The sequence below is a fragment of the Marmota marmota genome, unplaced genomic scaffold, assembly GCF_001458135.2.
Source record: "Marmota marmota marmota unplaced genomic scaffold, marMar, whole genome shotgun sequence".
Classification (NCBI taxonomy): domain Eukaryota; kingdom Metazoa; phylum Chordata; class Mammalia; order Rodentia; family Sciuridae; genus Marmota; species Marmota marmota.
In genome coordinates this window covers 2,800,794-2,816,708 of record NW_026000081.1, presented here as the reverse complement: position 1 = coordinate 2,816,708, position 15,915 = coordinate 2,800,794, and the positions used below count along the sequence as shown (strand labels likewise).

The following is a 15,915-nucleotide window of genomic DNA, read 5'->3' as shown; positions in this document are numbered from 1 at the left end:
TAAATCTGAGAGTCTAATTTAAATGAGGTTAAAAGTCTATTTTGTTTTAAATTCATATATTTGCTTAGGTGAGCAAACCCAGTTGTGAGTCAGCACAGTATTTGGGAAGGCTAAGCTATGTCTAACTAGAGGCAAAAGAAATGGAAGTCCTTGCCAAGTAGTACATGGATAGCAGAAAAACTATAAGTAGCTCCCAATATGTGGCAGCTGAGTCTATGAAAGTCAGTGTTCTGAAACCTAGGCTAACATCCAACAAAGGCAAATGAGATAGAAATCACTTAAGTTACAGGACCTTTCAGAATCCATCCTGTAGTTAGACTGCATATTTTCAAGTTCAAAGGACAAAGAGAAAGCCTTTTAAAGATCAAATGCAGCTGATTTTTATCCTCCACGGTTCTTCAAAACAAAACAAAAAAACATTAAGTCTCTAGAAGGAAAGACCAGACACACAACACATACACAATAATCTATCAGTCAGTCACATCAAACTGATATTAAAAAATATTGTGAGTTGTAGATGGACACGATACTTTTTGTTTTTTAATGTGGTGCTGAGGATGGAACCCAGTGCCTCACAGGTGGAAGGCAAGCGCTCTACCACTGGGCCACAACCTTAGCCGCACATCAAACCATTTTAAAAACACAATGGTATTTTTCATTCCAGAGAGGTGATATTTGCCATTCTTCTTGATTCTCTACCTACCCTGGGAAGTATATGTTCAATTTTAGATAGAAGTCTCAGTATAAAATCACTACTTGCAAGAAACAAGCTGACTGAAAAGAACTGCTGGCTGCAGCTTCTCTGGAGCTATTTAAAAACAAGAGTTCTCTACTGTTCCACGATGAATACTATACAATTCTCCATCCTGTCTACCTCCAGACCCAAATACAAAGTCTGAGTTTTCCTGATCCATGAGTTTTTGAACAGCCATTTTCTAAGCAAAGTGGTCAGAAGCACAAAGCCAAAGATCTTTTGGCTCTACCTGGATGGCAAACCAGAAGTCAGAATTGTTTGTTTGTTTAAGAAAGGTTATGTGGCAAATTTTATCCATGACATTGCAAGACTATTACTGATCTAAATAGTTTTCAAATCATTTTTATTTAACTCTTGGTATATAAAAAATAAGCCTTACAACCTGAAAGCACTAGATCAGGATTTTTACTCAAAGCTGATTAGAAAAGAAGTTTAAAATCTAGACTTATAGGTATGGTAAACAAGATTCTGAATGCCTAGATTTCCCTTTTTTAGTTTAAGTTCTGTCTTGATCTTAGTGCCTTAAGGTTTAGGGAGAATTTGTATTTTCAGAACATTCTGGAATCTTAAGTATTGTATCTATACTTCACAGATGAGAAAACAGTACAGGGCTGGGGGTTAAGTGACTTGCTTACAGCAATTTTCTATCAACAGATTTAAAAAAGGGGGAAAAAAATCCACAAGTCTAGTACTATTTTCCTTCTTTTGGCTGGGGAAATAGCTTTTCCCTGACTTTTCCAGGGGTCAGTTTACAGAACAGTCTACATTTCATTAAAGCGTTCTGCACTTACAATATCAGAGAACATTTGTGAGCTTTAGAAAAGGAAAAGAATTCCCAAATCTTGATTAACTTTGTAAGAAGCCAAATGGTCCGGATAAAGAAGTATAATATTCTAAAGTTGCTAATGAATTGCTACTGAGAGGTACTACTGCTTAGACTTGAAAAAGGGTGAAGGGAGAATGGCAGAGTCCAAACTTGATAGGAGCAAAAAGCTGTACACTAGCACTTACTTCCATGGTCTTCTGTGGATGAAGTGGGGAGGAAGAGTTTGCACCAGCAATCTACTGCCAACTGTGTTACTACCCAAGACAAATCTACTCAGAAGTTCCTTTTTGCATTATTCTATTTGTATTTATACAAGGAGTTTTTCAATTTGGCATGGCTAAAACTGACCAATATTTTTTAAAATAAAACAGATGCCTAGGAAACTGTTGTTTTCACAAGAATTTACCATTTATTAAATGTACAATAGATAATATATTTTAAACATGTTTTTAAAAGGGGTTTATTTAGTTTGTGGTGAATGGTGATGAGGAAACTTCTTTCACACACTAAAGTTAACACAATCAGAAAACATGTACTTAAGTTGAAAATATTTTACTAAGTTCTCTTTGCACCTATAGTATGCCATTCAAAGAGCATCCTCTTCAAGCTACCTTAGATCTTACATGACATCTCCAAAAGATCTAGCAAAGCTGAATTTTCCCAATACAAAAACACTCATATTAAATATGGGTAGGGTCAAAATTTTAAAAAGATAAAATTTGTCACTGATGCATTCCTACCTTCTAGTACCACCTCTCTAACTGACCCATGACTTTAAAAAGTTCTTGTAAGGTTACTAATTTTATTAAAATAATCTGGACTTAAGTAACAAGGGATATGTGACTACTGAATCTTGATTTCATAGTTACAGTAGATATTTTTTTAAAGCATTCAATTAAATGATCTCACTTACATGTGGAATCTAAAAATGTCAAATTCATAGAAACAGAGAGAAGAGGGTGGTTACCAGAGAGTAGGGAAATGAGGTGATGTCGGTTCCTTTAACCAACATCTGCAATCCTGCAATTATGAGGTGAATAAGTTCAGGAGAGCTAATGTACAGCACAGTGACTATAGCTAATAAAAACATACTATATGCCTGAAATTTGCTAAGACAGTACATCTTAAGCATTCCTATCACGTATATACAAAAAGGAACTGTGAGGAAATGGACATATTAATTAGCTTAACAGTGGCAATCATTCCATAATTATATGTTAAAACATCATACTGAATACAATGAAATAAAACACAATTTTAATTTGTTGATTATATATATATATTTTTTTTTTTTTTGAGAGAGAGAGAATTTTTTTAATATTTATTTTTCAGTTTTCAGTGGACATAACATCTTTTATTTTTATGTGGTGCTGAGGATCGAACCCAGTGCCCCGCGCATGCCAGGCGAGTGTGCTACCGCTTGAGCTACATCCCCAGCCCTGTCAATTATATTTTTAAAAAGCTGAAAAATGGCCAGACACGCCTGTAATCCCAGTGACTTGGGAGGCTGGGGCAGGAGCACACAAGTTTGAGGCCAGGCTCAGCAATTCAGTGAGACCCTGTCTCAAAATAAAATGAAAATAGCTAGTGATGTAGCTCAGTGGTAGAACACCCCTGAGCTCAATCCTAGTTTAAAAAAAAAAAAAAAAAATCAACTAATGAAAAAGAACTCCATATTTGATTTTTAAGAAATAGACCTTTTCCAAAAACTGAGTAGCAGGTTTTAACCCTACAGCTTTATAAGCTTAACAGAACCACAAAATGTTTCTACATAGTCCCATGAAGTGAGGTCTGAAATTAAGTCTGGTCATTTTAAATAGCTTCTTTAAAAATACAAAATAGAGATAATTAGTATGTGATTATAGTTCCCTCAGCTTTAACGTATCACTTAGCATACATAAGATGTCCTTATATTAACAGCAGGATGGCAGGTTTTTTAACACAGGTTCTTCTACGTGCTGGTGAGCAGTTAGAACTGGAACCACCTGGAGCTAACTTCTCAGAGGAGGGCTAGGGGCTCTGCTTGCATCTGACAAGGTTAGCCTGGAACAGCCTAAATACAGTCCTTATTTGGCAATCTTTTGGTACAGGTATGGAAAACTTCACTAAGACCTTAGGCAGAACAATGAATATTTCTGTTAAGACCACCCTACAGTAAAGAGGTGTGGACCTGTGGTTATTCTGAGATTAGCTTTCTGAGAGGAAAAGGCAGAACTGGCACTGGACTGTGGGCACTCACTGTGATCCAGCCTTCACACTGGCCCTGCTTTCTACATAATTCTCTCTCCCCAAGTTCCCCTCTGAGCTTTCATTCATGTTTCTATAGTACATGTCACACCCTGTACTAACCCTGAGAGGTCTGGCCATTCTTTCCAGTCAAACACCAACTTTTCTAGGGAAAGAGACATATTAACATTGAGTCTTATTTGACAATAAAGCAATAGCAACAGACCCTTCAAGAGTAAAAAGAAGTCTTTTTTTTTTTTTTCTTTTTTTTTTGTTTGAGTCTCAAATCTGCTCTTTGGCTGGCTATCTGGCTCACTAACTTAATCAAAGCTATCTTTCTGCATATGGAGATTCCTCAGAAAACTTGGAATAGAACCACCATTTGATGCAGCTATCCCACCCCTCAGGTTTATACCCTAAGGTATAAAATCAGTACACTACAATGATGCAGCCACATCAATGTTTACAGCAGCTCAATTCACAATAGCTAAACTATGGAACCAGCCTAAGTGCCCTTCAGCAGATGAGCAGATGAATGGATAAAGAAAATGTGTGTGTATGTGTGTGTGTGTAGAGAGTATATATAATGGAATATTACCCACCCATAAAGAAGGAAATTATGGCATTTGCCAGCAAATGGATGACACTGGAGAATACCATGCTAAGTGAAATAAGCCAATCCCCAAAACCAAAGACTGAATGTTCTCTCAGTGGATACTGACTCACAATAAGGGGACAGGGGTAGGGAAGAATAAAAGTACTTTGGATTAGACAAAAGAGAATGAAGGGAAGGGAAGGGGAATGAGAATAGGAAAGATAGTAGAATGAAATCAGACATTATTTTCCCATATGCATATATAAATACATGACCAACGTAATTCCATATCATATACAACAAGAAGAAACAGTTATACTCTATTTATGTATAGTATGTCAAAATACATTCTACTGTCATGTACAAGTAAAAAAGCAGCAGTTTTAACAGTCTAAGTCATCCCACATGGGTTGAAGCTGCATTCCCAGATTTCATAATAATTTTGGTCAGCTTTGCTAGATCATGTAAGAGTGGTTCTAAATCTGAAATCTTTTAAGTTTATCTGGGGAAGCTGTTTCAAAATGTCAACCCATTCTCCATATGCACCGTTACTCTCAGCCTCTTTGCCATTTTGATTAAGTAAGCCTAGTTTAGGTAATTACTATTTTGGAAAAAAACGCCTTAGGTGACCGATACTTTCCATTCTTCCCCACCCCATAAGAAGTGATTTCAGAAACATTCTAAGCAGGACCTGAAGAAATAAACACAAGCCCACTGAGTTTACCAGGTTCTTGATAAACTGACTCAAGGAACACGGAGAACAAATGGGTTAGACATGCCTTGTTCAGAGATCAAACAAATAAGGCAAAGGAAGTAGGGAATCTATCTTTAAACCAACTCCATCTTGTCAGACCATCTGTCTGATGGGTCCACAAGGGGTCAGGAGAATATGACAAAGAGCCAGTCTGAGGAAAACAGAGACTGCATTTTTACCAAATTTTAGTTCAAATTCAGTAAAAACTGGCAATATGCTCTCATTCCAAACATGCCCAGCACTCAGCTAATCCCCTCCCCAAGGAGTCAGAAAAGAATGTGCAGTATTATGAGCCCCATGCTCCCCCAACAGAAGTTCTAGCTCTTGAATGTAAGGGCTAAAATTAATCCCATCAAATATCCACACCCAGGGGCTGAGGTTGTGGTCCAATGATAGAAGAGCACTTGCCTAGCACGTGTGAGGCACTGGGTTTAATTCTCAGCACCACATATAAATAAATATAAAAAAGTTCATTAACAACTAAAAAATTATTTTAAAAAATAAATAAATCAAGGTTCCCCATTACAAGCTAGTAGAGAAACAAAGTGCTTCTTAACACAGGTATTCTCCTTCTATGCGTTATGATTTTTAAATATTCTTTACCCCACCTCCAAAAAGAACCAAGCCTTTGCCAATCTTGATTCATTCTCAACTGGCAAAAAAGAACAGAAACCACTTCCAGAGTAAAGTTCCCAATGGGAAATCCTGGGGAAGGGGTGCAGCAATTTCAGTCCCTACAGGATGCATTTTTCTTGGACTTACAATACAGCTTATTACAGTGAGAACACCATGTCCCCAACCAACTTGGTCTCTTTTCTGTTACAAACCTGAAGTAAACAGATTCTACAGCAGCTACAAGTCTGTTACCAAGGCCACTGTATTGATCAGTATAATTAACATTCACAATTCATTTTAGTCCAGCATGACAAGCCAGCTGGGCTACTCTCCCCATAAGTGAGCACTGGAAATCTTGTCTTGCTTGCTAAGAAGTCTGGTGCTGAGAAGCTAGGCACTAAAAACTAAAGGATTAAATCAGAAGTTGGAACCACCTGGCCATCAACAGGAAACTGAATTAGTTGCCTTAACAACTGTATACATCTTCCATCTCTACAAAGAACATATTTCATCCCAAACAGCCAAATTCTGAAGGTCTCCCTTTCCTCAAATCCCGCTGGTCATGTACTTTAAGGAAACACACAAAATTTAGTGTCAACTAGAGACAGAACTTTTGGTTAGGACAGCTTTGGCCCAATTCCTAAATGGTATTTAAAAGACAAGAGCACATATGGCATTTAAGTGCTAAGTTCAGCCTCTGGATCAGAAGGAGCGGTCAGGGTTGTAGGATAAGTTGACACAGAAATTTGCTTAGTACTGCCAGGCAGAGCAATTCATCAAGTACTTTCAGGTCCCAACATTTATTCCAAAATCAAAGTGTTCATCACTGGCCCCCAAGGCTCAAACCCCTAGGTAAAAATCTCCTGTTCCTTAAATCCAGAGCATGTGTAAACCAGAATACCAATTTCACCTTTTGACAAAGTGTCCCTAATGCAAAGGATTTAAAATTTCTTTCCACGGTGAGGAATTTAAATCACCTTCCTCATTATGTGTAAAGAGACCTGAGCTCACTGCCTTGTGTTCTGTGCTACTGTGCTAACAGGCTGAAGGCCATGTGTCTAGTGCCCTTTCCTCCCTCACCTCTGTTTCTGGCATTATCAAGGACTAAACTGTTGGAAATTCTCAATAATTTCTCACTTGTAATTCTTGGTATTCCCTTATCCACCCATTAGGAAGGGGACTGAAGTTAGAAAAACAGCCTCAGTCCAATAAAAGGGCAAGTGAGTCCAAGTCACCAAAAGATTTCAAGTTCATTCATTTTCTCTCAGGGATGATCCTCTCATAGTATTTTATTCAATAAACTTTAATGACAACATTATAGGCAGACACAACATATAAGACATGTGTGAAATTTAGTCCTAAACTTCAGTAGGTTCCATCTAAAGAAACCAAATGAGTAAGATTCAGGTATCATCAGCTCAGTTTTAAAATAGTGAGTGCTCCACCTGAAATCATACCTGTTTTTGAGAGATAAAGGAAAGCAAACTACTATTTTTTTTTAATTTGACATCTAGTCTAGGATATGAGCTCCTTATTCCAAATACTCCTATGGAAGCAGCTTTAGAACTTTAGGGACATTCACATTGCTTATGAACAGCAGTAGGGCTAAGAAGGTTCCAAAAAAAAAAAAAAAAAAAGTTGCTGAAATTCTGGTTTCAGTATGTGAAAGTTCCTGAGTTAAACCCTCAAGGCATTTATAATGAGTCTCTTGGGCAGCTGAGGAGCATCTCAAGGAGGAGGGTAACAACACAGTCTCAGCTTTGTTCCAAGCCACAAGGACAAACTGTATGCTGGAAACAATCTTTTTGAAGTTTCAGGACCTGCTAGAAGCCTGACAATCTAAATCAGGGTTTTTTAAACCTAGGATCCATGACTGAGTTTCAGGGAGTTCCAAATACCTTCTGAAAGTGCATACAAATTTTGGGGGGGAATCCTGAATGTTCCTAAGGAAAGAAACAATAACTTTCATGAAATTCTTAAAGGGATCTATGACTCAAAAGATTAAGAACCACTGTAAAGTCTAATCCAGGACTCTGCAAGCATTCCCTTAAACATGCAAAAGTGAAGCCTATTTCAATTCTCTACCTTCCATACAAATATGCCTATTCATTTCTCTTCTGAAATTGAGAGACAGAGACAGAGACAGAGACAGAGACAGAGAGAGAGAGAGAGAGAGAGAGAGAGAGAGAGATAGGTAGATAGATATGGGAGATGTGCATTTTGAAAATTCAAGACAATCATCTCTTCCACATCTCCAAAAAAAGTTAACTATCATGAAGAGTCCAGATGAGTTTTTCTTAAAGGTTTTTGAGGAAGGAGAAAGGTAGAACTGGTCAAAGAAGGCAGATCAGAATCTCTGCCCTATTAACATTCCTAATAGGTCTCTCTTTAAAATTTCAGGCTCCTGGGACTATAATGGAAACAGGTCACAGCCCAAAAACTTGGACTTGTGGTCAAACCAGTTCTGAGAGGTAGGGTTAAAGTAATTCCTATTACCCTTATGAAAACATGTACCCTAAAGGTTCACCTTAAAACAGAGCTGTAGCAAGAGCTGCAGCCGTTTATTAAAAATAGAACTTTCAAAATCCTGTCATTGCTTATAACAGTTTGAACAGCTTATTAAGGAGGTCTAAGTCAATGAAGCAGTTACTCTCATCTCTTCCAGGCCTTTAGTCCCTTCATTCTGCCATTCACCAATTCACCATCTAGCTCACAAAGAGCTGTGCACATTACAGATGAGCATAGCATTTTCCTTGGCACTTTAAGCACACAGCTCAGTGGATTCTAGTGGTACTATGATACACTCACAGGTTCAGAAGAGAAAAACATAGAAACAATAGGGCATGCTCTTGCTGGGCAAGTCTTCAGACTATAAAGAATTAGGCTTGAGATAGGTCCAAGATGAACAGTGTGGCACAGTGAGCAGTTCCAAATGCCTCCTGCTTATTATGCCTCATTTCTATCTACAACTGAGCACAGGGTGAACTGGCTCAGGCTGATAGAGGGAAACATGCTAATAAGTCCATTAAGCCCCATAGGTAATATATGTTAACTGAGAGGCTGGGACTTTCATGGCAAGAAAGCAGGAGCATGCTCAGATAGCCTTACATTTGTGGTTCTGCCAAAGTTCTTTTCCTAAACTGTGTCCAGTTTGGGTAGTAAATGATTAAGCCCCACTGTATACTGCCAGGCAGTACCAATCATTATATATATTCTGAAATTAAAGCACCAGGCTGATTCTTCTTAGAAAAATTTAACAGAGATAAGAAAATGAAACAAGACTTTCAACAAAGGCATGGACATTCCACCTAGTTCTGTAATTGTTGTGGAGCAAAGGGCACACACTGTTGCAGGATAAAATCAGTTATTCATAACCAGGAACAGGCCATGGGGAGCAGGGAGAAACATGACTTCGGAGAGGAAGTTGAGTATATAAGGATGGGTGAAGGTCACCACATAAAATGATGAAGTCACAGTTCAAAAAGTCTTTGGAATTGTTTCACATAACTCAAAGATTCTAGTTTGAGAAGACCCCCAAAACTGCTGCAATTTGAGGAAAGAAAGTTTTGGACTCAGGTTAGCCCAGAGCCTGACAAATACCCATATACTATGGGTGCATTTCATGTTATGAGGGATGGAGGTGAGGAAAGGTGAGGTAGAGCACAGCTCACTCCCATCACAAGCTCTAAACTCTCAGGGTCCAGGTAATCAACAAACATTGTGTTCAACAGGTTAAAGCTCTACACAAAATAACCTGTTTGTTAGAAAAAAAAAAATTATTTCCCCCTTTGAAAAGACATTCCAACAGAAACATTTTGATTTTGGGGGCTCTTTGAAAATAATTCTCATGGAATTATTAGGTTCTCACTTAACTATCATGCCGCATTGCCCAGAGTTATCAATAGGGTAACCACATAAACCAGCATACTTCTCCAGGTGTAAGGAGGCACTGACTGAATGGCATGCAAGGATAATAAGAAAAGACCATAAATATGCAGGTAAACCAGAATATACAGACACTAGGTATAAAGGAGCAAACACAGTAATTTACTAAGTGCTAATCCTCTCAACAAATCTATATAGGTCATACTACTGTTACTTCCTGGTTTACAGATGAGAGAAGATAGGCTCAGTGAGGTTAAATCCCTTGTTCAAGGTCCCATTGCTCTCAATGGTAGAGATTAAAACTAAACTTGACTCCAAAAATCAAGTGCTTAACTTACATGTAATGCCATTCAGTTTTTGGAACAAAAAGGGGAAGTTAACGGGCCTTATGTAATAGCCAAACAACAGTGGGGATAAGAGAACTACCTGAGTCAAAGGGAAATAGGAAATCACAAGAGAAAAAGTGACCAAAATCCTAAGTGAATTTTCATTAACTGCTTACCACACATAAGGCACTGATAGTGGTGACAAGAAGTGGAAGGAAAATTTGAAAGAATCTCTTCAACTTTGGACTCTCAGATTTCAGGTTGGAAAAAACTCTGGTCTACGCAAATGTGCTGTCCTCTGTACATGATGAAGATGCTTCTGACCCACCTAAGAAGGATGTGTTTGGAATTATTATTCAGTTTGGAATCATGCTAATTTACATGTTGAGTGTAAAAATGGTGGCCCATCTTTTAAAAAATTTAATATTCACATTCCCAAATTTAAGAATCAGAGACGTATAAATTATTCTCCTTTACCAGCCAATTCCTTGAAATAGCCCCAAGAGGGCATTAAAGTGCTTGTTTACAGATTATTAACTACTACAGGTAGCAGAATAAACATCAGGAGTCACAGGCAACTGTGGATCTACAGGATTCTGTGTCAAAACATCCTTTACAGGCAACTTCACAAGACATATTAGGTAACACACTAGACCCAAATGATACCTTCCTGATAAGACAAAAGGTAGACACTTGTGATCTTGCCAGCAAAGGACCTAGACAATGAACAGATTTCTCTGTTACAAGTTAAATGTACAAAAGAACTTAAAAATAATTTGGAAACTAGAGTGTAACTAAATCAAACCAGGTAAGAGGAGGAGGAAATCAGTATCTGTGAAGAAATCTAAAAAAAGATCTGAGCTGGGAAGAGCACCTGCTGAGCATGCTCAAGGTCCCAGATCAAAAAACAAAGCCCACCAAAAAAAAAAAAAAAAAAAAAAGACCTTCTTACATTTTTGACTCCTGTTCAAAGACTGCCACTAAAACAGGAGCTGTCCTAGAGAATAAGGCTGTAAAGAAGAAACAGCAACAGCAGCCCGTCTCTTCTCAGTGATTTTTGGTGTATACTCTATGAAATTGTTCCAAAAATTTGCTCTAAGACAATTCCAAAGAGAAAATGAATATCCGGAATGTTAACTGGCTATCAAGTTAACACCTAAGCAGGACTTGATGGGGCTCTGCTTGGTGTGCTTCCTATTCCTTCTGATGAACCAGTGCCACATATCCTATAAGCAAAAGTAGTTTCTTTAGCATTCTTTTCCTTTCCTATATTTTGCTAATGGTAAAAGTCTGACTGCACAGGTCCTAGGTCCAATGACTAAAGTATCACTTGGGAAAGTCCTCCCCCTAAATGTTCAGAAGTTCAGAAAACATCCAGTGTTCTGAGATAGGCATTTCAGAGAAACATGTCGATGGCAGGAAATTTCATCAACAAACTGGAGATATGGATTTATTCTATGAAAAAAAGAATCAATTTGACACAGTGTCATTTTCAAAAGGTCCAAGGACAGTTATTGCCTCTGCAGCACAAAGTAGCAGAAAAAGAGGGACAAACATCCAGTGATCATGGGGAACTAGATGGCTTAATTGGTTTGACTACAACTGCCAACATTAAAACTGGGATCTGCCTCAGCTGTGGTAGTATACACTTATCATTACCACTCAAATACTCTTTTCTCATCTCAAATTTTCCTAGCTGTACCATCTGAAATCATCACAAGTCTAGAACAATCTTTACCATATGAACAATAACATAGCTATCAATGTGGTCTCGTGAGAATTTCCTTTAGAATTTTGTGTCAGGAAAAGTTGTCTTCCTGAAGAATTAGCACGTATTTTTTCCAGTGCCTGCTAAGGTTACTATACTCTGTGATCCCTTCATCCTCAGCTAGGGGGATGTTTATGGTGTTGCCTGTGATAATCAAATCCATCTTAGCCCTGAGGGTTAACAATATTTCCCCTTATTTCTACAGTTTTGACTTCATATTTATATTGTAGTTATATTCTGTTATAACCCACTGCAAATGATCATTAAAAAGAAGGAATAAGAGTTTTAAAAAGTTACTTTTGCCATTTTAATTTCCAACATGCCTCCATTTCCACAGGTCTGAACAATAGGCATGGATGTGGTAGATGCAGAAACTAAGGCATAGAAGCCTCAAGAACCAATTTAGTTGGCTTCTTGACAGCCAGACATTTCAAGCCTTGAATCAAATTCACTAACCCTATTATGGACTGGTAGACCCCAGAGCATAAAAAACTAAGTAAGTCATGATCATAGTTAGAGAATTCAGGTACCTATGCTTTTAATTGATGGGCACCCATTCTTACCTCTAAGTGAATAAAACCTGACCAGAAAATTACACTAGATTGTGATCTGACTGAGGACCACTAAGGTCACCCTGAAGTCACCTCTATCCTTCTGGCATCAGAAATGTCCTCAATTCCCAAGGGTCTCAGGGATTGGAATGATCCAAGGATTACTTGGTCCAGAGCCAGGCTGGAATCCTCGTAAAGGACCGCACCATTTGAAAAAGCCTTTTTCTTAAACACCATTCAGGACTATGCCACAGAACTTTTTCCTTTTACTTTTCTTATGCTTTCTTTCTCATATTTATCAACACATGGCAGAGGTACAAAAGTGACTTTAGTCATAATGTCCAATTCAGTTGAAATTCTGAGAAATGGATTACCTAGGACTTGCTTTGTGACCTTGACTAGTCCTCAACTGATCCATTAACTAAATAAATGCCTTTTATCATCACTAGAGGATGGGTAATTAGTCATCATAAAGCATTTTAATACAAATGCTACGTAAATGCTACACAATAAAGCTCAAAAAGAACAAAATTAATAACATGGGGTCACATTTACCAGCAAATGGAAACTTACAAGAGGGTCTTCCCATACTCTTGGCAGAGGCTTGCTTCTTTTAGCTAATGGAATATGAGTCTCTAAAGTCATTAGCACTTGGCCTCATAATAATACACATTAGTAATATTCCTCCCGGGAAGAAAAGGGGAAAAGGAATATTCCTGGTGCAGTCATTTGGATACCTGTGACTGGTTAGCCAGGTGGGTAATTAATATCTGAGTACCTACTATATGCAAGGTACAGAGCCAGGCACAATAGATACAATTGTGAACAAGATTCCTGACTTTCTGGCAGTTTACAATCTACAAGCTTTGGCTTATCAGTACTGATGCTTCCAAGAATACAGGTTTACTAAAATAAAGGCAAGTAACAATAAAGATGCCTAATACTCTGAAGCAACTATACAAAAGAGGACGGGCTAAGGAGGACAGAAAGAGTTGAGGGAATTAGGCTATCAGGGATTTCCCATTCTTTCCCCTAATTCATTGTGAAGTATTACCTTTAAGCATTATGCTTATAAGGACTGTAACTATTTGTTCAAAGAATAGCAGATTACAGTTATGGCCCCCAACAAAGCAGTCAGTTGAACTGAGAGCACTAAAACTAAGGTTAATCATACTCCTTAGAATCCAGGGATCTTTCACAACCTTTAAAGGCATTGTCAGTAAAACCTTAATTTTATAAGAAAGCAGAACTAAAACATACAAGGGTGACTTGTCCTTTGAATCGTGCATTTGATTTCTGGAGAGGCAGATTAACTGCTTTAAAAAAAAACTAAAAAACAAACAAAACAACCAAAAGCCATCTCGCCCACTTAGCTTAAGTAGTTCAGGTATAGGAGCCTCAAGGACAAGTGACTATTCCTGCAAATCTTTGTTCAGCTTATACAAGCTCTGCATCTCATTCAACACTGCAGACAGCGACAGCTCTGAAACACTCTCTTTACACTGGAGGAAAATATTTGTCCGGGTTCTCACTGGTTTCAGAAAGGTCACCTCTTTGCAAAGCTTCTCTGGTCTGTTAACTGGTATGTGGAAAGTCAAGATGTGGTTGGCAGTAAATGAGAACACAATCCCAGCACTCAGAGAGCTAGTTAGACTACAATTTCCAAAGGTTGCCATTTCCAAGAGAACTGGAAGGATGTCTTTTGAGCTCAACCCACAGCACAATAGACTAAACTTGTTCTGCCTCCGTAAGTGCAGTAAAGAATGAGCAATCTTTCCTTACCACCCACCCCTTCATCCCACCCAAGCTCCTTTCTGGAGCAATACCTAAGTAATGTATTCACATGACTCTAGGATCAACCTGCATCCATGACAATTTCTGCTGTCACTAACCTTTAAATGTCCGTTTCTTACATATATTGGAGCAACTGGAGGACTGAAGAAGGTGAAAAACCATAGTTTGCTTTTCAATCTTACGCTGTCCTCATTGCCTTCACCTGCACTAAAGACCTCGTTCCACGCATTCTTTTCTCTTGCCTGTAAGCTATCACGCAGTTGTTGGGTAAAACGGCCACGGCTCCCAAGGATTTGCCTGAAGAAGCTCAGCCAGATTTACCCACTCACCTGGGTGGAGATCTTCTGTCCACCCTCATCCCCTGCACAAGTCACAGGGATCAGTTGAGTTGGCTCACCCCCTCTCACTCTCGTCTTCCAAGGCCCTTCATCCAGCAAAGTCAGCCGCAAATTTAAGGCCTGGCCCTGCTGGATTTCAAAAAGATCCCCGAGGGGTCGGGCCGAGGGACAAAGGAAAGCGAGGTCAGGGGCGGCCTCTTCAGCTCGGGATAGGCCTGGGGCCGCTCACCTGCCATCCCCTCCACCACCCCTGCCGTCCCCGACCACCCGAAACCCTAGCTTCGAAGTCCCGAACTACCCGAGCCCGGGCCCAGGGTGCTCGCGCCCCTTCCGCGAGGCTGGAGCCCTGGTCCCCGCTGCCACCCAGAGCCCCCGCACCTTCTTGGGCGCCTTGGTGACGGTGGCCATGAAGGAGTACTTCTCAGCGTCCTCGATCTCCTTGGCCTGTTTCAGCTCCTCCCCGACCCCGGGCAGCGGCATCGCGTCAGGCATCGACATCCCCCGGCCGGCCCGGCCCGCGGCTGACCCGCCGCCCCCGCCTCTTTCCCTCACAGGCGCCCGCTCGCCCGCGCGGCACTCTCCGACACGCGCTAGCCCACCCTCCCGCCAGGCCCAGTGCTGAGCTGAGTGGGCTTCTCGCTGCTCCGACCCGCGCCTCCTCTGTTCGGCAGCCCAAGACTGCCGGACAGCGATGGCAGCCACAGCAACACCAGAAGCAGCAGCGCGCAGCTCCGACCTGCCCGCGCCGCCACCTCCGCTGCACGCAAGCACGCACGCAAGGTAAGGGTAGAGGGCGGTGACGCCACGTCAAGTACTGGCAGTTCCAAGGAAGGGAAAGAGGCGGGGAGAATCAGCGTTCTGTCATGACGTCACCACGCTGGGCCGGGCCGCATATGCTGCTGCTCCTTCTTTCCTTCTCGAGGATGTTGAGGGTCCGAGGGTGAGCCCTATCCTTAGAGCCACCAGGTGGCGCCATCAGCCCTGTGAGCAGCGCAAGGTTCCTGCAAGGATGCCGTGGAACTGAGGGGTCTTTGGGCTTCTGGATTCTCGGCAACGCCTCACGGGGGCATAAGAGCGATGCTTGTAGAAAAGGGCACGGCGCCCCACATAACACTTCCTACAGCCACTCTTAGGAAAAATCCACGGCCCGAGACAGCCCACTCACTGCCCCCGCCTCGGACCCTTGGGACCAAAAGCCCCTTCCCAAAGGGTAGTGTTTGCCTTTTTGACTTCATGGGGAATGGAACAGAGTGAGAGCAGTCAGGTTTCTGCACAACCCTTTGTGACCTCCTTCACCACCATCTCCTCCTGGGTCTTGCCTGTTTACAAGACCTTCAGGCTACAGCCATTGGGATAGAACTGATAGGTCAGAAGGTGGAGAGCCAGAGGCAGAGAAGCCCTGGCCAGATTGCCTTTCCAACTCCTTGCTCCGCCTAGGCAATAGCCCCGAGGAGCGCCCAGTGAGCATCTGGGACCTTCATTG

At 40.6% G+C, this 15,915-nt stretch overlaps 1 protein-coding gene across 1 annotated transcript in view; it reads right to left on the bottom strand.

The window, feature by feature from the left end:
* Ahcyl1 (adenosylhomocysteinase like 1) overlaps positions 1-15,277 on the bottom strand; it is a 38,853-nt gene extending 23,576 nt beyond the window's left edge. Inside the window, exon 1 of the mRNA XM_015505081.2 lies at positions 14,811-15,277. Coding sequence (XP_015360567.1) covers positions 14,811-14,930 — 120 coding nt within the window. The 5' untranslated portion in view covers positions 14,931-15,277. The remainder of the gene's footprint in view (positions 1-14,810) is intronic.
* Positions 15,278-15,915: the final 638 nt, after the last annotated feature.